The sequence below is a fragment of the Primulina tabacum genome, chromosome 18, assembly GCF_025594145.1.
Source record: "Primulina tabacum isolate GXHZ01 chromosome 18, ASM2559414v2, whole genome shotgun sequence".
Classification (NCBI taxonomy): Eukaryota; Viridiplantae; Streptophyta; class Magnoliopsida; order Lamiales; family Gesneriaceae; genus Primulina; species Primulina tabacum.
This window is the reverse complement of record NC_134567.1, coordinates 22,547,449-22,572,928: the sequence shown is the minus strand read 5'-3', so window position 1 is coordinate 22,572,928 and position 25,480 is coordinate 22,547,449. Positions and strand designations below refer to the sequence as shown.

The window sequence follows — 25,480 nt, the reverse complement described above, 5'->3', positions numbered from 1 at the left end:
TCTAAATTAAAAACTGATTTTAACGATTCATCTCGAATTTGTAAAATCGTTAAAATCTGAAATATCAAGTGTCAACTGCTCTTCTAGATGAGACATTTTTTTAAGTGTTATGGAAACCCACGATCAATGTACATTGAGTAAATCTTCAGTCAAATCGCATGTCCTGGACATGAAGTGTGGGGACCCGGACGCTAATCAGTTCTTAATCGTCATCAGGATCAATTTACTAATCAAGTAATTAGGGTCATAAAATTTTTTTCTTTTTAATGCGGAATGTAGTGAAATCAAACTAATATACAACTCAGTATAAAATAAAGTACAAGTCCTGTACCGTCTACAAATCAGTAAAAACTAAGGTTCAACATCTAATTATCAAGTGCCAAAACCCTATATACATCAAAGTTCGAAGTCTCCACTCTATCACGATCTCTCCTCATCTCCTGGACCCTGATCCTGTCCCACCTGTTGTCATGTACACATACAAACAAGACAACAGCCGGATAATTCCGGTGAGAATATAATCCCAGTATAAATCAACGAAACATGCAATCATATAACAAATATAAAGCATGTAACAGATAACAGCAATATGTATCAAAATCTGAAACATAATCAATATCAGACTGTCGACAATGCTCGTAACTCTACAATTCAGACTAGACTCAATCCTAGTCTAGGGATCCAGGTTTCCAGAAGTTGGCATTCCATATCGATCACCAGTAATAGAGAAATTCTGATTCTATCCACATCGATATGGTATCGATCACCAGTAATGGAAGAAGCTCTGATTCTATCCACATCGATATAGTATCGATCACCAGTAATAGAAGAAACTCCGATTCTATCCACATCGACATGATATCGATCATCAGTAATAGAAGAGTTACGATTCTATCCATATCGATACAGTACCGATCACCAGTAATAGAAGAAGCCACATTTCTATCCACATCGATAGCCAATCATCCGGTGACAGACTTTGGCACTATCGCCAATACACTATCTTGTGACATCGTGCAATGTGTCCGTGGCGATCCCGCCACTATCAGGCACTTCTGTCACAAGATTACTCGTCTAGTACCTGCTATCTATAAATCAAGAGAACAAGTACGTCAATCACATCAATGCAAATATCAATGCAATAAAGTAAAGTATGTGATTTAGGGAAACTCAAGTCTAAACCGACTTAAGTCGATCTCCCAATACCACATTGACTTATACCTTTCGTTTGTAGTCTCGGTCTGAAGCAATATCAATTCTGAACTCAAGACTGTCTCTGTAAATCTGAAACGACATATTGAGAATCATAATATCAATATTCCATTCTCGATTCAACACTGACTCTGATTAATCCGGATTTAATTCAAATCACAGCATAACGGCACAATCTCAGTATCCCCGTCAATACCATATCAACATACATCAATTACAAATCATAACTCATATCCGATGCAATTTATAATCCCGTCACAATTCAAATCTGTCTGGTATAAATCAATATACCCTGAAAATTCATAACAATTCCATAATCAGTCCGTTTCTCAGTCTGACTTCGATTCTATGATGTCTAACATAACAAGAACATCATATTTGAATCCTATTCAATTATGACAATAGCATAATTTCAAAAAATGTCAAAACGTAGCAAAACTTACGTCCAGTTGTAGCCTACGTCGATAGGATTGTAGTACTGAAGTCAGATTACAATTCGGACGGACGAATTTCTCACAAAAGGCGTAGGGATTTTCTATAACTTTCCCCGGACCCTTTTCTCGGTTTTCTTGCGAAAGAATGAAGGGAATTGTATTGTATATATATATATATATACACACATCAACGATGTATGCTGAAGCCAAGTGGATCATCCTTCATAAAACACGTCTCGCGCATATGCGCGACATCACTCGGCGCATATGCGCGAGACACTCTGTCTCCGCGCTTCTCATGCACATCGCCTCGCGCATGTGCGCCCAACTCTCTGGACCTCTCGCGCATGTGCGCGTATTGAGGTCGCGCATGTGCGCCCAATGCTCGGTCTCTCATTATGGCTTCCGTACAGCTCGCGCATATGCGCGCCTACTCTTCGCGCATATGCGCGAGACCTTCGGTCCTCGCACCAACAATTCCCACATAAAATCTTCTTTTGTGTCTCGGTTAGCCCCTCTCATAATCGTCTCGATTAAAATCAATAATTGTAATTTAACACGATATTAAATCTCGGGCATTACATGAAGCAAAGCCCATGGGCCTCGCCTAAGGCCATCAAGTCTAGAGGGGCTCAAAAAATTATTATAGGGTAGTGTTAGTGTCTAACAGGGCCGGACAAATTGTGGCCCATTTTACACGTTATATGTTATTTGATGTTTTGTTTTATATTCTACATCATTTTTTATTTATAAATAAATAATTTTTTTATACATTAACTCGTTTAATCTTAGATTTTGGTAATAGGTTTTTAAAATTTGGTTTTAATAGACTAACTTTTAAATTTTTGTTATTTTGGTCTAATCACTTACGTGAAATCAGACAAGCCAGTGATTTCTCAAGTCACATTACTATTTTTCGGTGTCACATCAGAAATTTGATCAAAATGACCAAAAATTAAAAGTTTGAGTATTAAAACCAGATTTTAAAAACTTAATGTATCAAAACAAAAAATCGAACAAGCTAGTAGGCAAAAAATTATTTCCCCTTTAAAAAATAGTACAAAATAAAATATCAATCATACTTCATTTTATGAGGGGTTTAATTTTTTAAATTTGACTCATACACATAAATTATCATGGATGACCCTAATCTATTATAATAATACGCAAAACATGTTAGCTAAGTAAATCGCACTGAGAAAGTATCATACGACAGCTCATCTGATAAAGTGTTGGTTAGAAAATAAAACTTCTGATAACAGATCGAGTGATAACTTATTTTACAAACTTGGACATCCCATTGACAAATAGATGAGACGATTTTACATCCTAGCACATATAATTTTAAACAAAATGTGGTCGAGTCCAAGTAAAAAACTTATGTCTATTTAATCATGACATACAATATTCGATATCCCTTAGTTATGTCTCTCCATTCAAGAAATTTCAAGATTAAATGATCAATAAATTATGGACATCATAGTTGTATTTGTGTCGGATCTTTGTTAGACCAAACTTTTTTTCCGGTATCTGATTCACACAAAAACGTTCATGCATTCCATAGGCCCTTAATTGTTTTATTGGATGAAATTTGGTACAAAATATTAAAAATCTGGTATTAATATATGATATTCGAGTACATAATATTTCAGATCTAGAACAAAAAAATAATTTTTGAGTACTCGAACGTGTATAACGAATATTGATATTAATGACGCGTCTTTTATCGCATGAAAATCAGTACAAAATAATAAAAACATGTTACTAATATATATTCAAGTACAAAATATTCCAGATTTGGTACTAAAATATGATTTTCGAATATCTAAACATGTATAACAAATATTAATATTAATTACTCATGTATTTTTTCAGATGAAAATTGATACACAATATTTTATTATTATATAATATTTGAGTACACAAACAAGTGTAACAAATGTCTATATTAATATAGTCGTTTTAATTTCATAGTCATAAATTTTTTTTGGTGTTCGAAGTAAAACGGTTATTATTCAAATATCATATACTAGCTCCAAATTTAAATGTTTTGCACCAAATTTTATCTAAATAAACAAGTGTGATATCAGAAAGGGCCAAAACAATTTTTTTTTTGAATCAATGATTGCAGGAAAATTTTTTGTTTGAGAGAAATAAAATACAAATATAACTATGATAGAAATTGAATACAAATATAACTATATCGATGTGATTTTTAAAAAAAAAGTCTTCCAAATTTGAAGGCCTTTTTTATTCATCATTTAACCAGAAAGTTCTCTCAAAATTTTGATTTTTAGTCTATCAGATTTAATTCAGTTGGCATGCAGGATTCTTGAAAAATAAAGAACTACAATAAGATAATATAAATATCTAATATAAAAATCAAATAAGGTCAATTAATCAAAATTCTAATTAGGTGAACTAAAAATACAGAATTTAGATTAGGTAAATGCGAGTACAAATATTATGTTTTATTTCAAAAAGTAATCTTTTATTAATCTATAATATTTTATAGATGTATACAATATATCGATCGAAATATAAGTTTTTAGATCTACGCAATAATTATACGAGGAAATATCAACTCGATGTTTTGCTTCACTTTAGTTTCTTAGCCGCAACATAAACGCTTGTTTGAAAAACAACGATTGTAGTGTAAATTTTTTTAAAAAAGATCAAAGATTGTGATGCTTATTTAATTATTGAAATACGCATTTTATTGAAAAAAACTCACTTTATACTATACGTATATATATATATTTTTTTTCGTTTAACTCAAATAGAAATATACACAAACTCCGTCCCAAGCTGCAAGCGTGCATATTTGGAATCCCAAGAGGCAAACTTCAAATTCCCAGGCGGGCAGCCAGCCAGCCAGCCTCATTTTCCGATCAATCTCAGCACCCTATCGCCGCCGTATCCGTCGTGCTTCGCCTCGCAATGCGGTCACCTTTTGACATCGGCGTTGAAATTGGTAGGGTCAGCATTTCAAATTTCCTCAATGGCTACTGAAAATTTTATTTTGCTCAGGGTCCACTAACAAAATTGGAAAAAGTGAAAAAGATAGCGGCCATAAGCGTTTGTGATTAGTTCATCGGGAAACCTCAGCAACCTAAACCCCGGCGACCGTAGTTATTCGTGGGGAGCACGAAAGCAACTTCCAATTCGCGATTTCTATAAAAGAACCAGTCCAGAAACCTAAGCGTCTCTATGTCTCTGTCCAGGTTTCTCGTGTTTTATCTCTTCTCGTGCTTGTTCAATGGCATGAAATAGAATTGGAAAACAAAAAGTGGACGGGGAAAACAGAAACCATGTTTGAAGGGTTGGTGAGGCAGTTGATATTGGGATATCTGGGACTATACATCAAAGATATCCAAAAGGAGCAGCTCAAGATTACCCTCTGGAATGGTAATCTTCTTTCACTCGGTCTCTCAGTTGGTTTTTTATCGATGTATTTACTTCTGGTTTACTGGTCTATTTAGTAACAAAGACAACGTAATTTTGATCCATGGTTTCTCAGGACGGCTGCCACAGTCGCATAGGCTTCCATTCTAGCCACAATGGTTAAACATTTCTTCTTTTTAGTATTATCAATCTTAAAACTTGTGGATATTGCTAAAATTTGTCGAGTAGCCTAATCAACAAGATTTTAAACTTGAAGAGAGTGTTTCAAATAGAGGTCAGAAAGGCCACAAACGAATCTCAACTAACAGGTTGAAAACCTGAAATGTATATGGCTTCACAGTGCCACGTTTTAAAGTCAAGCTACATTGAAGAATGTATTACATAACATAAATGTATTAGAAGTCACACCACCATCGTATAAAAACCACAACTTGGCTAATATCATTTTTAAATGAAAGGAGGATCATAATTATGAAAATGTGGCTAATCCCCAGTTAATCCAATGTTTCTGCCATTCTGGCGCCACTCGAGTGTAGCAGCTGTTATACTGTTTTACTGCTGTCCCATAATTTATTTGCATAAAATTTTATCATAGATTGGAGTTACATAATGTAGCTTTTTTAGTCTGCTACCTTGCTCACAGTCCAGCTACATTGTTGTCATTTTGGCAAGCCAAGCTTGAGATCCCATAAAAATGCGTGATTTCACTTTTCTACATATGTATCTGTTACATCCAGCCTCCAGGACAAATTTTTGAATCACTTGCTACCATATAGTGATCTTCGGAGAGAAATTTTTGATATGTAGTCGGTATATGTATGCAGAGGAAGTGTTACTTGAAAATGTGGAGTTGATTCTTGAAGCTTTTGACTACCTAAGGTTGCCGCTTGTTCTCAAACAAGGTAGATATTCAAGTCAATTCACTGATAGATTACATATGTTTGGATTTTGATTTTATTCAATAGAAATCATATAGTATTGGACATAATTTCTAATGCATTTGGTATGTAGTACTTTTGTTTGTCAAGCTTCTCTTGATTGGTCAGCATGGTTGCATGACATACCTGTTGTATTAATTACATTACTGAATATTATATATTTCAAGTGTAACATAAACGAATATGTTATTTCATTCTGCTAAGAAGCGAAATATCTTACTGGCTTTGCTTGAGGAGAATATTTGTTAAAGAAGAAACAACATATCCCGAGTCGTAGTTAAAAGACGTTTCTTTGAAATGAAAAATATCTCACTGCCTTATCTCGAGGGGGAATAGTTGTTAAAAGAAGAAGGAACAAATGCAAAGCAGTAGATTTTCTGGGGCTAAATAGTCGCATATAGTAGAAATAGAATCACTTTAAAGATTTTGATTTTGAGATTGCTTCCACAAGACCATTTTCTAATTACTTTTATTTTTCCGACAAACTCTGGCCCATAATGGGATAAATTCTTATTTATATTTTATATTCGTGTTTGATTCCTCATATTTGTTGATGAATTACAAAGTGATTTGATTCCAGCTACACTTGTGCTTAGAGGCTCTGGGGTTTATGGTTTTACTATGTCGCTTCCTCTTTCGTTTTCATATGCCGGTAATAAACTAAAAACACGATCTTTCCTTAGTTTTGACTTTTGACTCTTTTCATTAGTAGCACACACTTAATTTCTAAAGCCCAGGGCTGCAGTTTTGGTTTTCTTCTCTCTGATTGAGTAATTTCAAATGGATGTTGAGCACTTTGAGTTTATTTCATTTGCTGATTCATGATGTGTTAGATGTGAATTTCCAAGTGAGAAGTATTCTAGATGCCTTGGGTTTCTCGTTCATGCATTTCTATTGGTTTAGTACACATGCTAAAACACGCAAGGGAATAAAAGTATTGTTTCCTATCAAAAAAAAAACTAAAAACTTGAGTGTTATTTGTCAGGGATAGTGTTAAAGACGTCTGCTTGACTGACATTGTGAGTCTGCTACAATTTGTGTACGAGAAGATAATTGCATACAGTACAGTCCCAATATGATCATAGTTGTCTCAATATGCATTGTAAGGGTGAAATTGGGATATATTATCAATAAAGTAAGTGAGAAAAAGGTCAAATTTAGGTGAAGATGAGAGGCCACATGGTCTAGATATGGATACAGCAATACAGAAAACTTTCGGAACTCACTGATATAGAAAACTAAAAAAGCATGATTCAGCAGTCAGTTGTGACAAGAATTTCATTATATTTAAGAACTTGGAGTTGAGTAAGAAGACTCTAAAAAATGTTTGTACGATGAACTTTAGGCGATGAAGGATGGTATAAATCTTAAACATAAGAACTATCAATACTTGAGACCACTGTTTTTAGAACCGGTCGTGACCAGCCGGTTGGACCGGGAACAGGCCATGTGTCCGGTCTAGGCAATGCCCAAAAATCGTTTTACCGGTCAAAACCTGTCGGACCGGTTCACCTTTTCTTTAAATTTTTTAGAATTCAATTACTTCTATATTTATTTTAGTAGTATTAGAGCTTATTTGAATTTTTTTTTTGTTTTAAAAATATGTATACTTATATTTGATATTTTGATTATATGTATGTATCGGTTCACCTTTTTTTTAAAATTTTTCTAGAATTCAGTTATTTCTTATATTTATTTTAGTAGTATTAAACCTTATTTGATTTATTTATTTTTGTTTAAAAAATATATGTACTTATATTTGATAGCTGGTCCGGTTGATCCACTATTTTAAGGTAGATCGCTTCAATAGCCGGTCCACTTATGAAAACATTGCTTGAGACACGCGATTTTGTCAATATGGAAAATTACATCGCATTAGGTTTTAAAGACGTGTGAAAAACCACAAAATTCAAGAAAACATACCATTTGAGTGTCCGTGTCTCCTAACTATTGATGGCATGGTCACTGACTCACTTGGAGCTTGAAACTTCTTTAATTCAACAAGAAAATGCCGGTGAAGTAAAGCTATTGACATTCCTCTTTGGAGGAAATGTTCTAATTTCTATAATGAACTAGTGTCATCAGCTGGTACTGAGAGATGTGAAATATAATAACAGAATATATTTTACCCTGTTTAAGAGAACTGAGATTGTATCAGCCCCTATGCGCTTTACAGGCTCATGGCTATTTGTAACATGACTGGGTGAAAAATCGAACATTGTTCAAGGAAGTTTTTTGAGGGTGATCTATGTAGGAAAGAGTACAAGGTCAATGGACGTGTCCATGTACGCTTTTGTGCCATGAATTGCTGTACTGGCAATGATGTAGTTTGAAGCAATGAATGATGATGGCTTCATTATCAAGGACCTTGAGGGAAATCATTAGGGAATGTATGAATTAATTTATTGTTGTGGCAGTTTGTTGATAGAACATACAACTTTTGGTGTAAAAATAGTTTATGCGATTTGGGTGATCTGGTTTATCAAGTTAAATTACAAAATTGGATTTCTCGAGATTTGAGAGATGATAAAAAACATTTTTAAAAGATAAACATTTGTACTTGGAATCCATATTATATTTTAAGAATTTATTGGGAAACTGATGTTGGTATGCTTACAGATTTGAAGTTCTGCTACATTATCCCATACACTTTGGTGAATGGCCTTGAAAATTGAGTTTGTTTACATGATTTATGCTTGCTAGCTGTGCTCTTCAAGATTGGGACATGTTTATGCTACTTTTTTCATGTTTTGAGTTGACTTTTTCATTCTATATCAGCGTTTCTAACAAGACCTCAACGAATTCGTCTTATAGGTCGGATTGGGAAGTTGAGCATCAAGATTCCATGGAAGAAACTTGGTTGGGATCCCGTCATTATCATATTAGAGGATATATATATTTGTGTCAGCCAGCGTGAAGACAAAGATGTAATTCTGTCTTAGCATCACGTATATTGAATTAGTCTATGAGACTGTTATTCCATAAATGTGTAAAATGCAATCTATCTGGTAATTGTCACATGGAAAACTTATACCCCCCCTTTTTTTAATCGTTGCCATTCTTTTACACTTTTTGACGGTCAGTAATGGGATCATAAGGTCATTAATGACTATATTTTCTGCCAGTCATTAGGCAGTTTCTTTCACTACCCTTTGGATGACCACTTCTAATTTTTTACTCTGAGTAGTGGTGCATGGATGCTGTTGAAAGAAGAGAATTTGCTAGCAAAAAGGCGCAACTTGCTGCGGCAGAACTAGCTAAGTTATCGCGACGTGTATGTGGTGAGCATTTTCATTTTTGAATTTTATGTCCCTATCTGGTATTTATTGAACATAATAATATCATTGTTGTCATTTTTGCATTGAAAGTCCATTTGACAGAGAAATATAGAATGCAGAGCATGAATGCTGCGGGAGTCATTTTGTAATTTGAGTTTTCCGTTTCTCAATAATATTTTCATCATTGAAAGACAGCCACCATCACCCCATCATCATTTTTGATTTACAAACACACGCTATTACTAGACCTTTAGAAGATGCCAAATACATTTTTTTTGATTGAAAACTATGATTTTATTATAATAATAGAGAAGTTTACAAAGATAGTGGATGAGCGATCCACAAGACACCACACAAATCAGGGAACTACAATATTGTTTGTAACAAATAAATTTCCAATCCCTAACTAGATCCGGTATTAATGGGTGATTAAACTGTGGCATCTTAGTCGTCCAACTCGCAACTCTGAAATTAATCTTCTCCCACACGTAGAATATTCACCGATATATTGGTGAATATTCTACTGTTGCACTCCAACCAAATCGACCAAAAGATACAATGAACTACGAAGTACCAAAAGTTCCAAAGCCTTTCCCGGTGAGGAATCCCGGCTCCATGAGAAACATGTCTTGTGATCTGTTTGGAAAAGTCCATTCAAAACCCAACTCTTGCATAAAATCCAAATATGAGTCGTGAAGGATCAATGCAACAATAGATGATCTTGATTCTCCTCATTTTCCCTGCATAAGCTACACCATTGTGCGCATAAGCATAGCCGGGTTAGCTTTTTGCAAAGCATCACAAGTCTGCAATTTCTCCAAAGCCACGATCCACGAGAAAACTTGAACCTTATGTGGGATAGGTACTTGCCAAATTTTATAGTAGTAAATGAATAAAGGAAAATGGGTAACCGGAAAGAACTGTATAGATAACTAACAGAAAAAACACCAGAAGGCTCCCCCAACCAAACCCGAATGTCCTCCGTGTCCAAACTCAACCTAACTGAATCTAAGACCCCTAAAAGAGTGCTGAACTCTCCCAATTCGACATCGTTTAATGTTCTTCTGTAACGCACATCCCATTGAATGCTGGAATTACCTTGAATATCGACGACAAAGAAGAATGAGCTAATCGGTTTGTTGATATTGGAGGAGTTGAGAAAAAGATATGGAAAACACTCTTTGAATGACAAAGCCCCCGCCCACATGTCCTCTCAGAAATGAATGAGATTCCCCCATTTGAGCATCGCTCTAGTCAACTGATGACAAGCCGTGTAAGAACGAGAGATAAACTTCCAAGGACTTCTAAAGGTCGAGTTCCTAGCCATCCTTACATTCCGCCCATTATCTTGAAGTCCATAAATGCTTACCAAAACTTTTTTCCACGAAGAGTCTCTTTCCACCGAGCATCTCCAGCACCATTTACCTAAAAGCGCCTTATTTCTCAGATGAATATTTCCCAATCCTAGCCCTCCCCTGTCTTTAGGTTTGCAAACTTGTTCCCAAACAACGACATGGCAATGTGCCTCCCCATCGGCTCCGTCCCACAGAAAATCCCTTATCAATTTTTCCATTTGTTTTGCCACCCGGGCTGGAACTTTAAAGAGACATAAAATATGTTGGCATCACGCTTAACACCGACTTTGTCAGTGTAAGACGACTGCCTCGTGAGAAAAATTCCTTCTTCCAACTTGCAAGTTTTGTTGACATTTTTTAAACCATGGGTTTCCAAAATTCAAGATTTCTCGGGTTGCCACTCAATGGTGTCCCGAGATACTTAATAGGCCACTGCTTTTTTTTGCACCCAACCGCTAACGCCAAACCATCGACCTCCGCATCTGAAAAATTTAATCCCAACACAACACTTTTTTCCAAGTTGATTGTCAAGCCCGAATTGATGCCGAACGATTTTATTATTTCCACCAAAGCCATCATATGCCTATCAGATTGGACAAAAAATAGGGTATCGTCTGCGAATTGAATGTGTGAAATTTCTATTTTATCTCTCCCAACTTGAAGTCCTCTCACAACATTCTCTGTCTATGATAGAGTAGATTACAAATACACCCCATCATAATTAAAATGGTGTTCTGGTACTTTTCTGTTCTTTTCTTTTTGGGATGACCTTTTTTTTCATGGTAGAATTGAAAATCTGTATGGAAACAATTAATTTGCAAATTAACTGCCAAAAAACTTCACTGATGTGAGTGGTGAACAGTGGAAATTTACAAACAGAAATATATGATTTTGATGAATCACTCTCTTTTTTTTCTTAAACTTTATTGTGTGCCTTTTTTGGATTCTTATCCTTAATCAGAGATTGAGGATAGAACAGTTGCTGGAGTGTTCTTCTATTATATTTGGTATTTACTTCAAAAGTAGTATTTGTTTTGTTCGGTGGATGATTGTTTCCATTGGGTCACGAAAGGTTTCTTTCTTGCAGATAATCAAACGGGAAAATCGTTTAGCTCATACATCACAGCCAAGGTAATGCATAGGCACAAGCTGCTCATTGTAATTCTTATGTCGATGATGAAAATACTTTAAATCTATTTGTTCCTTTTACCACTTTTTATCTGGCAAAAAGCTGAAGTTCGCTCTCTTAATAATTGTATCGCATTTGAATGAGACAATGGGGGTGTATTTAATCATTCTTGACCCTTCAAGAGAGATAATAATTACATCCGAAGATTTCAATTAGAGAATCAAAAAGCAAAAGTTAAATGGCTCAAAGAGGGAGACCAAAACACTAAGTTTTTCCACTCACTGTTGACTGGTCGAAGGAATAGAGCGATGATCGACAAGATAGAGTTGGAGGATGGGTCGATGGTTTCAGAAGAGGCAGAGATCGAGAACAAAATAGTTGGGTTTTACAAAGATTTATACAAGGCATCGGAAGGAGACGGAACGAGTATTGAGGGGTTGGAGTGGAGGCCAATAGATTCGGTTGAGGCAGAACATTTGGAGGTGAATTTTCCGGAGGATGAGATCAGAGGAGCTGTTTTTGACTGTGATGGATCCAAAGCACCGGGGCCGGATGGTTTTACATTGGCTTTCTATCAGAAAAATTGGGATACAGTTAAAACGGATCTTTTGAAAGTATTCGCTGAATTCTTTGAGGGAGGAATTATCAATGGAGCTACGAATGAGACTTATATCTGCCTTATACCAAAGAAAAAAGAAGCGCTGACCATTAAAGACTTTCGACCAATCAGTCTGACAACGAGTTTATACAAAATTTTGGCAAAAGTGTTGACAAACAGATTGAAGGTAGTAATGAGTAACACAATTGCGGAAAATCAATGCGCATTCATAAAAGGAAGACATATAACTGATTGTTGTCTAATAGCCAATGAAGTTGTGGAGGAGTATAGAAGAAAAAAGAAAAAAGGCTGGATATTGAAAGTTGATTTGGAAAAAGCTTATGATAATGTAAATTGGAGATTTGTTGATTTTGTGCTTAAAAGGAAAGGGTTTGGAGAAAAATGGAGGAAGTGGATTAAGGGATGCATCTCAAATGTCTCGTTCTTGATATTTATCAACGGAAGACTAAGAGGGAAGTTTAAAGCGGAAAGAGGACTCAGACAAGGAGACCCTTTATCTCCTTTTCTGTTTAATCTAGTGATTGATGGATTGGGACGGTTGGTAGACAAGGCCAAGGCGGATAATGTTATAAGAGGACTTGTGGTTGGGAGGGATAAAATCGAAATTTCACACATCCAGTTTGCAGATGATACGCTCTTCCTTGTACAATCTGAAAGCCATCTGATGGCAGCGGTAGCATTATTGAAAGAGTTTTGCAGCAAATCGGGACTCAAAATTAACTTCGAAAAAAGTTCAGTTCTGGGTTTGAACTACTCGGATGAGGATGTTGACAATATGGGAAGAACAATTGGGTGCAAGAAAGAGCAATGGCCAATTAAGTATCTTGGGGCACCTTTGGGAGGTAATCCGATGAAAATGGAATTCTAGGAACCCGTGGTTTCAAAAATGTCAAAGAAATTGGCGAGTTGGAAAAAGTCATTTCTATCAAGAGGAGGCCGGTTGACATTGATTAAATCGGTACTAAGTGCCATGTCAACTTACTTTATGTCCCTTTTCAAAGTACCTAGTCGAGTGGCACAGCTTATGGAAAAATTGATGAGGGATTTTTTGTGGGATGGACCCGATGGAGAGACGCATTCCCATGTTGTTAGTTGGGAACAAGTGTGCAAGCCGAAAGAGAGAGGAGGACTTGGTTTGGGTAACATACGGTTGAGAAATTTGGCCCTTTTAGGTAAATGGTGGTGGAGATGTGTAGTGGAACAAGATTCTTTGTGGAAAAAAGTTTTAGCAAGCATCTACGGGATTCAAGATAATGGTGTCGACGTTAGGTTGGCGAAAAACTCCACTTTGAGAAGCCCATGGAAGTTTATCTCTCGTTCTTACTCGACTTGTTATCACTTGATTGGCACGGTTCTTAAAGAGGGTAATGTCCTCCGTTTCTGGGAGGATAGGTGGGTGGGGGTGTTGTCCTTCAAAGAGTGTTTTCCTAATCTTTACCGTCTTTCATTGTCGATTAACAAGCCAATCAATCAATTTTATTCTATCATCGATTCTCAAGGTGTGTCTAACGTTCAGTGGGATGTGAGGTTCAGAAGAGGGTTAAACAACATAGAGTTGGGAGAGTTCGATGACATTTTAGGGGTCTTAGACTCAGCTAGGCTGTGTGTGGGGTTAGTGGATGTTCGGGTTTGGTTAGGTGATCCTTCTGGTGTTTTCTCAGTCTCATCTCTCTACGAATCTTTCTTTTTAGTTGATTCATTTCAGGTTTTCCCTTACTATTCGAACATATGGCAAGTACCGATAACACTGAAGGTAAAGGTGTTATTTTGGATTGTGGCTTTAGGAAAATTGCATACTTGTGATGTGGTGCAGAAAAGAAGGCCGGGCATTGTATTATCACCCCAGTGGTGTACTCTATGCTAGGAATCTGAGGAAAACCAAGATCATATTCTGTTGCATTGTTCATTTTCAACTAGAATCTGGAACAAAGTGATCCGTCATTTGGGATTTGAATGGATTTTCCCAAGCGGTTCGAAAGAAATGTTTCTCATGGAACCGGGATTCCTAAAGGGGAAGGGACTTCAAAAGTTTTGGTACATAGTTGTCCAGTGCATCTTTTGGTCTATATGGATGGAGCGCAACAATAGAATCTTCAGGGATAGAGATGACTCGTGGGAGGAATTATGGGAGAAGATCAAATTCCGAGTCGCTAGCTGGACGGTCGTCATACCACAGTTTCAGCATTTGACGGTCTCGGACATTGCTATTTATTGTGGGATTTTGATTTTGATTTGCATGGTGTGTGGACCGCTCATCCACTAAATTTGTAAACTCGTTTATTATTATAATAAATCTTAGTTTCTCATAAAAAAAAATAATAATTACAACTAACTTTCTCAACAAAATCCATAAAACCTTTAATGTTACATTGTTTGATTTCTTATGCAGCTTATTCATGCGACAGCTCATCATATGGGCGAGTAATATTTCTTGTCTTTGAAGCTGGTTGTTGTCTGGCTTCTTAGCTACAAGAAATCAGTTTTCAGTATCTCCTCATTATGTTATCTTATTGCAGATCTTTCAAGCCTTGGCAGTATCTGTTTAAACAAAACTGCCACGTGCTTTCTTTACTCGGTGTCATTAACTCATGACTGCTGTATGCGTTCACACATGCGCCTATCCTCACAAACATACACACGATTTCTGCCCTTAACCTTCTTTCTGTCTCGTCTTTACCTGTACACCCTCCCTCACAAAACACTACATTCTAACTCTTGCACTTGTTGTTAGTGCTGCAACTACCTCCATTTCTGAATCCGTGCACATCATATCTCCTTCTCATGGCAAATGGTTTTCTTTATTCAAGCAGTCACCTAGTCTACTCTATCACGCTTGTCGAATGTGATGCGAGCTCCTCTTCTTCAATCAGCTATATGTATCATGATATCTATTGGAGATAACTCTGTAGAGGACATTATCATTTATTTGATCATAAAGGAAAATATAAGGAAATGCTTGTATTACGAATTTTTAGTATTTCTTTTGCTAATTATACTTTTAGTTTCTTATTTTGTCCTATGTAGAAAAATATGAATAAAATCTGTTTCATTGATTTCCTTTTTCTTTTCACTTTATTTTTCGGAATGCAGAATCCAAACACGTGGCAAAGGAATTTGATTGTTTTATTAGATAAAAAAGCATAGGTTTGAATGATGATAGATGGTTATTCTTTCCAAAAAAAATTGATGCCACATTTTCTTGTGCCGATGACATCTAGATTTATAGGTAGGAACAGTAGATTGTAATTATTTTGAGTTGATCTCTTTTGATCTTGTCTTCAAAAGTTTGTTGTAGCTAGGAAGTACAAGGATTATCATGGCTTTTGCCAAATTAATAGGTACTTTGTAGTCACATATTTGTCTTTGCATGGCCTAATTTTTTAATGATGACTTGGGTATGCTTTTTGTTGTGTGATATTATGAGTTTTGTAATCAAATAGGCAGTACTTTCTTTAGGCGTTGATGAAATTTGATTTTTGCCCCACATGATTGAAATCCCTATAAATAGTGGCATCAGTCATGTCCTGCACCACTGGAAGCAGACATAGTACTTTTTGTGGGAAAGAAGATAAATTTTAATCAGTATGTATAACTAGTATAATGCAGTAGATTTTACCTAACCGGGGCTCTTTTCTCTGCTGCCTCATGCTTCCTGACCAGATTCTTGATAGCATTCAATTGTCGATCAGAAATGTTCATGTTCTCTATCTTGATTCACTAACTGCAAGGGTATGTTTGCTTCCACTCCTAAAATTTTGTTCGTGTACTTGATGTTGATGAAATTTTGTGTTATTATAAGTATTTGAAGGTTGTAACTTATACCTTTGTTGCTTCATCTATTCCCCAAACAATTATCTTTTGAACAAAAATATTTGCTTTAAAGATTACCCTATCTAGCATTTCTTCCTCGCATATTAAAAATATGAAGGGCATTGAAGTTGTTTTCCTACGGATGTGTGTTTCTTGGGTCTCTTGCTTCGGGAGTTGTTGTTATGATCTCGTCACCATGATGTTAAATTTTTTTACAAGATATTGGTGTTATGCTGTTGAATTTTTCCCAAGATTTCGGTATACTTTATTGAAAAATTAAGGAAAGTATATTTATTCTACATTCTGGATTTTTTCAGGAAGAAGTTCTATTTGGTTTGAAGTTTTCCAGTTTGACGATTATGAAACAAATTGTTAATGGGTATTGTTTCTTATGCTCTTGATCTTGTTGCCTCCTATTTTACTTGTTCAATTTTTTGTATCACGTGGCTTGTACTTTCTCCTCATTTACGGGGAAGTTAAGTTTCTAGCATATTCTGAATTGAAAAATTATTTAATGTTTTGTTACTCCTAGAAGTATATTATGAGAACCGCAAGATCATAATTTTGGAGAACAAAGCCATCGAGTAGGAAAAGAAACGATTGAAAGTTGAAGCCATAGAACTATACATAATTTGAGAAGTGTTCTCTACCTTATCTTACAAAGTCCCAACATTAATTAAAATAACGTAGCCAAATAGTCTATGAATCACCAGATGCATGAGAATATATATATATATTTTATAAGAAATGATCTTTATTAGAATATTTAATTAGTTGATAGTAAACTAGAACTATAAATGCCCACTTCATAATGCACATTTAACCATTCGAATTGTAAATATGATACCATTTATCGAGTTTTGATGCTTACCATTTTATAGAGATGTATGGCTTGATTAGACAAAAAGTTGTTAGATATATCCTCGATTATTTATCTATTGCCAAGTGGGGACCAACTTCTTTCAGATTATAGAATATGCGCTTGGAGTATTCAAAGTTTTTAAGTTTGTTTTCTAGACTGCCCAAGATGGATTATGATGAATAACTTAGGACAAGGTCTTATTTGGAAGTAAGAATCATTTCAATCTCAATAGAATCAGGTTAGAGGACATTCTTGGGAAATATCCTGTCTTTGTAGAAAAGAAGGGTTGATGGATCTTAGTTAGGAGCATGCTTGGAAAATAATCTAGTTGAAAACATAACGGAACAAACTGGTATTTAATAAAGTTGGAGCCGTGAAATCGAATTCAAGTTTAGTTTGTGTAAGGATGTAGATGCTAAATCGAAACTATTTATAATTAATAGAAAGGCCTAGACAATGATATATTAAGGTGATTACTTTAGAAGTTCTGGTAGAGTTTTACCAAATGACTATATTCCTTACGAGGTAGGAGTTTCTTAGGTGTCTAGGGCTTAAAAGAGGACCCCAACCTCCTCAATTCAAGCAGAAGAGCTGGAGAAACATTTTTTTACAAGGGGCAATATTCAATTTTATGGCAATAAGAGATTATAGCTCGGCGTGTTCACTCTTGAGATCGATCTTTCAAGAAGGTTGGGAATTGGGATCTCATAAAATGTGATCTATTGAACATAATCAGTGAATTTTATTCAGATGGACTCATCAACAAAATCACAAATTGAGACTTACCGTTAAGATCGGTAGGGGGTTAGAAAAAGGTTGATTAAACACCACTGAAAATTTTGAGATTTTGCAAACAGCAAGCTTGATTTCAGCTAGGTTAGCTATTGAAAATTTGAAATAAGGATTCTCAATTAGCTGGGCTTCATAGATAACTTTAAAATGATTTTAATGATGTGCAGAAAGAATATCAGTGAAAGGCTAAGCTGATGGGTAATCAAGTAATAATAAAAATGCTATAATGTAAATAAGTCCATATTTGTTCAAGGAAGTTTAAAGGAAATCCTTTGACACCCCTCCTTCCTTTGCAGGAAGATATCCCTAGAAATTTCGGAGAATACAACAACTTGTACATCCCACTTCAGTTGGGTCCACCTATAGTATTCACAAATCTCACAAATCTGTTCAGATATAACTATCTGATAGTTACTGTAGAGTGGAATGAGAAAAGTTATTTGATTTCTCTGATTATGAAAACAAAACAAAGGTGTTCAACATATTACATTAGACCCGTAATTATCTCCACCAACCTAGTGATATGAAAAAATACAAAAAAATATAAATCAATCCTATCTACCTATAAATAGATAAATCTCTGTTTCTACACCCTCCTCCAATATGGGGCATAGATATTGATCATGCCTATGCCCAACTTGTCAATGAATGCTTCAAATTTGGGTCTGAAATGGCCTTTTGTTAGCACATCAGTTATTTGTCATTATGAGGTAACAAATGGCATACAAATAGTTCCATTTTCAAACTTCTCTTTTATAAAATTCCAGTCAATCTCAATGTGTTTTGTATGATCATACTGGACAGGATTGTTTGCAACACTTATAGCTGATAACTTTGAGTTTCAGCTCTTCAAGAATTCCCTTTATCCATAGCACTTCACACACTCCATCTACCATGGCTCGAAACTCAGCTTCTGTACTGCTCCAGTCAATTGCATTTTGTGTCTTGCTTCGCCAAGTAACAAGGTTTCCCCACACAAAGGTGCAATAACCAGATGTTGATCTCCTATCAGAAACCGATCTTGCCCAATCCGCGTCAGTAAATGCTTCCAAGCTTATTTGATCATTTTTCTTGAATGACAAATCTTTCCCAGGAGAATTTGAGTATCTCAGGATTTTATACACTGCTCCCAAGTGTTCTTCATATGGTATATGAATGTATCAACTCACAACTCCCACAACATGTGTAATATCAAGTCTTGTATGGGACAAATAGATGAAATCCGTACAAGACGTTGATATCGACTCTTGTCCACAGGAACACCATTTGATATTTCTCTTAACTTCCGATTTGGATCCATGGGTGTATCACTGGGCCTTCAATTAATCATCCATGTCTCTTTTAAAAGATCCAACACATACTTTCTTTTTGACGCCGAAATTCCTTTTCTTGACCTGGCAACCTCCATTCCCATGAAATAGCGCAAGGGACCCAAGTCTTTTATTTCAAACTCTGATGCCAGACTTTTCTTCAACCTGCATATTTCTTTGCCATCATTCCAGTGAGTATTATGTCATCAACACATACAATCAAGAAAGCTATTTTCCCACATTTTGTTTGTCATATAAACATCATATGATCAGATTGACCTTGATTGTACCTTTTTTTTTTGATAAACTTTGTAAATCTTTCAGACCAAGCACATGGGGTTGCTTTAGTCCTTAGAGGGACTTTTTCAACTTACAAACCTTATCTTCAAAATTATTTCCAAAACCAGGAGGTGCATCCATATAAACCTCTTTTTCTAATTCTCGATTAATAAAGTCATTCTTCATGTCCAGTTGATATAGTGCATAGTTGTCAAAGGCGAGTGCCTCTCGCCTCTCTGCTCTCGCCGCCATCAGGCAAGGACCCTGATCCTAGGCGCAACGATTCAATAAGACGAGCCCAGACGCTTTCCTGGACTAGCCTTGGAAGTTCACTTAGACGCGCTTCAGCGCATATTTTTTAATTATTTGTTTAAAACAAAAAGCCCAAAGCCTAGCAACCCAACGCTCCAACGTTGGAATCAGAAGAAAAAGCGCTGAACAGAAGAACGATGTGAGGACATCTACATCTAAAACAACCAGAAAAAGACCGATTTTACATCTTTTGGATTAAGAAGAAGAAGAAACTGATGTTGATCAAGAAAATTATGAAGACCAAGAAGAATACAAGTCTGAAAGTTCTGGGGACTCTGATGACGATGGAAGAAGACGAACTTGATTTGGGGATGATTGAAAAATTTTAATAACGTCAGTAATTACTATGAACTTACTAATTATTTTTTGTCTTGAGTGACATTGTGATTTAATTATTTCATATTTTAATATATTTATTCTAACATAAATATTTTTTAAAAATTTTAAAACGTGCGCCTTGCTTCAGTAAGGTGCGCGCCTCAGGCTCCATGGCGCTTATGCGCCTTGCTAAATTTTGCAGCTAATGGGAGGAGAACACAGCTGGTGTTCAATTTTGCTATTGGTGCGAAGGTTAATTGGTACTCAACCCGAACGTCTGTGTGAACCCCTTTGCAACCAGTCAAGCTTTGTATGATTCTAATGTCCCATCTGAGTGGAACTTTACTGTAAATGCCCATTTATAGCCGACTACAACTTTTTCTTCAGGTAAGTGAACTTTTTCCCACATCCCATGTTTTTCCATAGCCTCTATTTCCTCGTAATAGCTCTTTTCCATTTAGGAACCTTTAGTGCTTCTTGTATAGACTTAGGTGCATCTACACTAGACAATTGTGAGATGAAATAATGATATGATGAGGGCAGGTTTTGGCATGACACAAAATTTGAAAAAAGATGTTGACTGCAAGATCTAATACCTTTCCTAAGGGCAATGGCGAGTAAAGATTCAGAATTGATACCTCAAGTGTCGGGCTCGGTAATTTTCAGGTTTGGCTCCGGATTAGATTCTTGACCATGCAAAGGTGGAAACAAGGTTCTAAAATTCGTTAGGCGCTAGTCGTATGCTAGACCAGCGCCTAGGCTGCCTAGGCAGGGACTAGTCGAGTTCATGATAACAAGTAATAAATATGTTATTAATGATAAATAATAGGAAATATGTTTAATATTTTAGTTATTGGGGATTAGATCCATTTATAATTCATTAATTTGGCGCAAAATTAATGAAACTGATATATTTATTTCTTGCCCTAGCCGCCACTGATTCTTGCCATTTTCATTCATCCTCTTCTTAACACATTTTCTCCCGTTTTCGTCGTTTATCATGCCTAGAATCTCATCGGCTACGGAAATTCCTGAAAACCATGACCGCCGAAATCTTTAACGTTCTTCGTCAACTAGACCGGCACAGCCGAAGTCACAACCAGAGTCCTATATCCCTGAGGCCGCTAGGCCGGCCGACTAGCACCTTCTTCCAAATTCATTGCTGGCTCCTGTACAGCAGTACTTCACCCTTGAGGTAGCCTATCTTTCCATCAATTGCGAGTTAAAAGGATTGGACCCATTTTAAAAATTTTTGCCATTCAATTTGTGAACGGAAGTGACCTGGCGAATTGTGAAACCCAGCAGGGTTTACTGGTAATGGTTGGGATATAAGGGTGGGAAGGAACTCCACTTTCAGAAGCCCTTGGAAGTTTATCTCTCGGTCTCATTCACATTGTCAGCACTTGATTGGTACAGTGCTTAAGGGAGGGAATCTCATCCGGTTTTGGGAGGATAGGTGGGTGGGTCTGTGTTCTTTCCAAGAGTGTTTTCCTCATCTTTTTCTTCTCTCTTCGTGCCCTAACAAACCAATTAACCATTTCTATTCAGTCTCTGTTAGTCAAGGTCTTTCAGTCATTCAGTGGGATGTGCGGTTCAGAAGAGGGTTGAATAACATCGAGTTGGGAGAATTCACTTCTCTTATGGGGGTATTAGAGTCATCATCTTTGAGTGTGGGTTTTGTGGACGTTAGGGTTTGGTTAAGGAGTCCCTCGGGTGTTTTTTCTGTTAATTCTCTTTACTCTTCATTTTTTCCGAGTATTAATACCCCTTCTTTCCCTTATTAAATAACATATGGAAAGTACCAATACCACAAAAGGTGAAGGTGTTTTCTTGGATAGTGGCGTTGGGAAAATTGCAAACTTGTGATAATTTGCAAAAAAGAAAGTCATGCTCTATGTCCACAGTGGTGCATTTTGTGCAAGGAATATGAGGAGTATCAAGATCATCTCTTGATACATTGTTCTATTACGAGACGTATTTGGATCAAGGTTATGCAACACTTGGGATTCGAGTGGACTTTTCCTCAAAATTCGAAAGACATGTTTCCTATGGAGCATGGATATCTCACTGGGAAGGGCCTTAGGAATTTCTGGAGCATTATTGTTCATTGTATATTTTGGTCGACATGGATGGAGCGCAATAACAGAATTTTCAACGACACGGAAGACTCTTGGGAGGATTTATGGGAGAAGATCAGATTCAGAGTAGCGAGATGGACACTTACCATACCCATGTTTCAGCATTTTCTTTTATCCGACCTAGTTAGGGATTGATGTTTTATTTGCTTATGAAGATTTGTAGTCTTATCTCATGAGGTGGATTGTGGATCACTCATCCACTTGCTTTGTAACCTAAATTATAATTATTATAATGAATTCATAGTTTCTGATAAAAAAAAAATACAAATAATGAGTGAATTAAACAACACATATGATCCTTAATGATCTGATATATCATTATATCTAATTAACAGTGCTTGATGATGGGCACATCGACTGAGCAAGTTGATGCTCAAATTGTCAAGTGTTTTAAATGCTCCTATGTTTACATCCTTAAATGCTTGAGATTTCAACGTTAAAATTCCTTAAAAATGGATGCATTACTCTGCACAAATCCGTAAAACTAATCTATCTCCCACATTCGCGTCCTGACATTGGGTTTGTCGTAAGCGTTGTCAACCAGTTCATGAACTAACCTGCAAAAAACCACATGGATGCTGTATACCGAATTATGAGATACCTATAAATGAATCCAGGTAAAGGACTTTTCTTCAAAAAATCCTCGGCACGAGAAATCAAAGTGTATTATCGATGCCGATTGGGCTGGATCTCACGCATATAGGCGGTCTACATCAGGGTATTGTACGTTCGTGTGGGAGAATTTGGTAATCTGGAGAAGTATGAAGCAACCCATGATAACACGAAGCAGCGCAAAGACTGAATATCAGGCTCTATCTCATGGAATATGCGAAGAAATATGGCTGAAAAGACTTCTCGCTGAGTTAAACTTGAGGATGGACGACCTGCAGAATTAAGTTGCGGCAATCAAGCTGCTATAAGCGTAACCAAGAATCCTCTGCACCACGGTCGCACAAAGCACAATGAAGTGGATTGACATTTATAAACGAGAAGATTGAGAATAAAGTTGTTGATATCAGCTACTTCCCCACTCGCATGCAAACAACTGATATATTGACTAAGGCACTTCACAAACTTGGCTTTGAGGACTTGTGTCGAAGTTCAAATAGTTAGATAAATCAATAATTGTATTCAAACTTTTGTTGATCCAGACTCTCGGAGAAGACTCCTTGTTCGATTGAACTAGGAAGATAAAACTCTACAAATAAGTGTCTTGTACTCTTTACTTTTAACCCTTATAAACCTGTTCTTCTAAGCCTATGGTTTTTAAGTCCAATTGATGTAGCGGCCACTCCAAATTTGTTTCCCTTGAGGCACTAATGTTATCTCTGATGTTTTATTTTTCGCTGAGGCATTCACCTCCTCAATGATAGCCTTTTACCATTCTGTAACATTTAAAGCTTCCTTTACAGTGTTAGGAATATCCACATTATTTAATTCTGAGATAAAGCTGTAATATGATTTAGATTGGCTTTTGTAAGGCACATGGTTAGACACCAGTTGTTAAAAGTACATGCCTGACAGCTTTTCAAAGAGCCATAGGAAGATCTAAAGGAGCCAGAGAATTTGATTTAATAGAAAGTGGCTCAGGAATATTACCTGGAATTGAAGAGGTTGTGGCATTTGGATCTATTATAATGTCAGACTCCTGGTCATGCGGAAGCATGGCGTTTTGTTTGCGTTGAAGTCATCATGTCCTTGCATCGACGTGCTTAATCTTTCTCTACAAGATGGCCGGCCTGTGTATTAAGTCCACAATGGTGTTGTTTGTGTCGCAGAAATGAGGAAAGTCAGGACCATTTACTACTTCATTGTTCCTTTTCATCAAACATTTGGCTAAAAACACTGGAAGAGTTGGACTTGGTATGGGCTTTCCCGGAAAAAGCGAAGGAGATGTTTATTATGGAACCAAGTTTGCAAACAGGAAGAAAGCATATGAGATTCTGGTTTATGATTGTTCATTGTATATTCTGGTCCATTTGGTTGGAAAGGAGTACAAGAATATTTGAAGAGAAGTCGGAGTCAGTAGACGAAGTCTGGGATAAAATAAATTTCAGGGTTGCGAGTTGGTCGACGATACAGCCGGAATATCAACATCTTTGTATCTCAGATTTAGTTCGGGATTGGAAATTTGTATTGTCGTGATTATGGGGTTGTAGTTTGGTTTTATTTACTTTAATTCGAGCGGATTACTTATCCGCTAATTGTAATCACTAAAATTATCAATTAATAAAATGTGCTTCCTATAAAAAAAAGAGTGTATGATGAAGTTATGAATGACATTTTTGTCTCTATTAGATTCATGGGGTGTTTTTGATTGAGATTTGATGAAATTCAGGTTTCAAAGGGGGATAATTTAAAATTGTTGACACATTCACAGGAGATGCAGTTTAACCATGCAAAGGTCTTAAAGAACCCAATTTATTACATTGCATGGTTGATGACAACCTGTAATGATCTAGATCAACAGTCAAGTTCTCTTTATGAACATATTGTACTTAAGTTGGGTGATTAGATTTTATTTTTGAAAGTATTTTGGAGGATTTTTTTAATATTTAATTTTACAACTCCAAAATTGTACCTTTTTTTATTACTGAATTTGTTTCTTATCGATGAAAACAATTTAAGTGCGAGTGGATTATTTACATTTTTTTCTAGTTAAAAGACTTGAGAATTGAAATCATTCTTTTCCTGAGTACGAAGCTTAAGTTAAGATGGCCATGTAAATGGATTGAAATACACTTGTTGTACCATCTAATTTCACTTCCTTTCAGAATTTATCGTGCAATGCATGAATTGGCATTTTGATACTTGTATAACCATTCAGATCTGCTGCTGCTGTGAAAGCTAAAAGTGGTCAAGTCAACAAATGGATTGAAATTCAAGGTTTAGAACTTTATTGCAGTACTTTTCAAGGAAATAATGATTTAAGTAGGCAGATTGTGATGGATTCCAAGAATAATGAAGGCGAAAGTTTTGATGCTCACAAGTGTTCCTCTATGTTGGCTCCGCTAAATGTGTCATTGTCCCTATCGGTGAGCATATTTCCCCTTGTTTTACTGTCCAAGATAAACCTTGCTATGCATTTTGAGCATCATTGCGTAATAATGTTGATATTGGATATTACACAAATTAATTTGAGGTGCTGCAATTTATAAATATATGATTGTTAATAAATAAGGTTAAACTTCCCACAATCCTAGTTTGAAATTGTTGCCATGTGAACTGGAACTTGTTGGTACACATATATATTTTATTATTAGAAACAATATGTTATTTATGATAAAGA

The 25,480-nt window shown here is 36.1% G+C and overlaps 1 protein-coding gene across 1 annotated transcript in view; it reads left to right on the top strand.

Moving 5' to 3' along the window:
- Positions 1 to 4,442: 4,442 nt before the first annotated feature.
- LOC142533035 (intermembrane lipid transfer protein VPS13) overlaps positions 4,443 to 25,480 on the top strand; it is an 80,255-nt gene continuing 59,217 nt past the window's right edge. Inside the window, exons 1-9 of the mRNA XM_075639625.1 lie at positions 4,443 to 4,620; positions 4,871 to 5,054; positions 5,876 to 5,953; positions 8,804 to 8,916; positions 9,177 to 9,270; positions 11,710 to 11,753; positions 16,031 to 16,099; positions 16,498 to 16,559; positions 25,019 to 25,226. Of these exons, the coding sequence (XP_075495740.1) occupies positions 4,958 to 5,054; positions 5,876 to 5,953; positions 8,804 to 8,916; positions 9,177 to 9,270; positions 11,710 to 11,753; positions 16,031 to 16,099; positions 16,498 to 16,559; positions 25,019 to 25,226 (765 nt within the window). The 5' untranslated portion in view covers positions 4,443 to 4,620; positions 4,871 to 4,957. The remainder of the gene's footprint in view (positions 4,621 to 4,870; positions 5,055 to 5,875; positions 5,954 to 8,803; positions 8,917 to 9,176; positions 9,271 to 11,709; positions 11,754 to 16,030; positions 16,100 to 16,497; positions 16,560 to 25,018; positions 25,227 to 25,480) is intronic.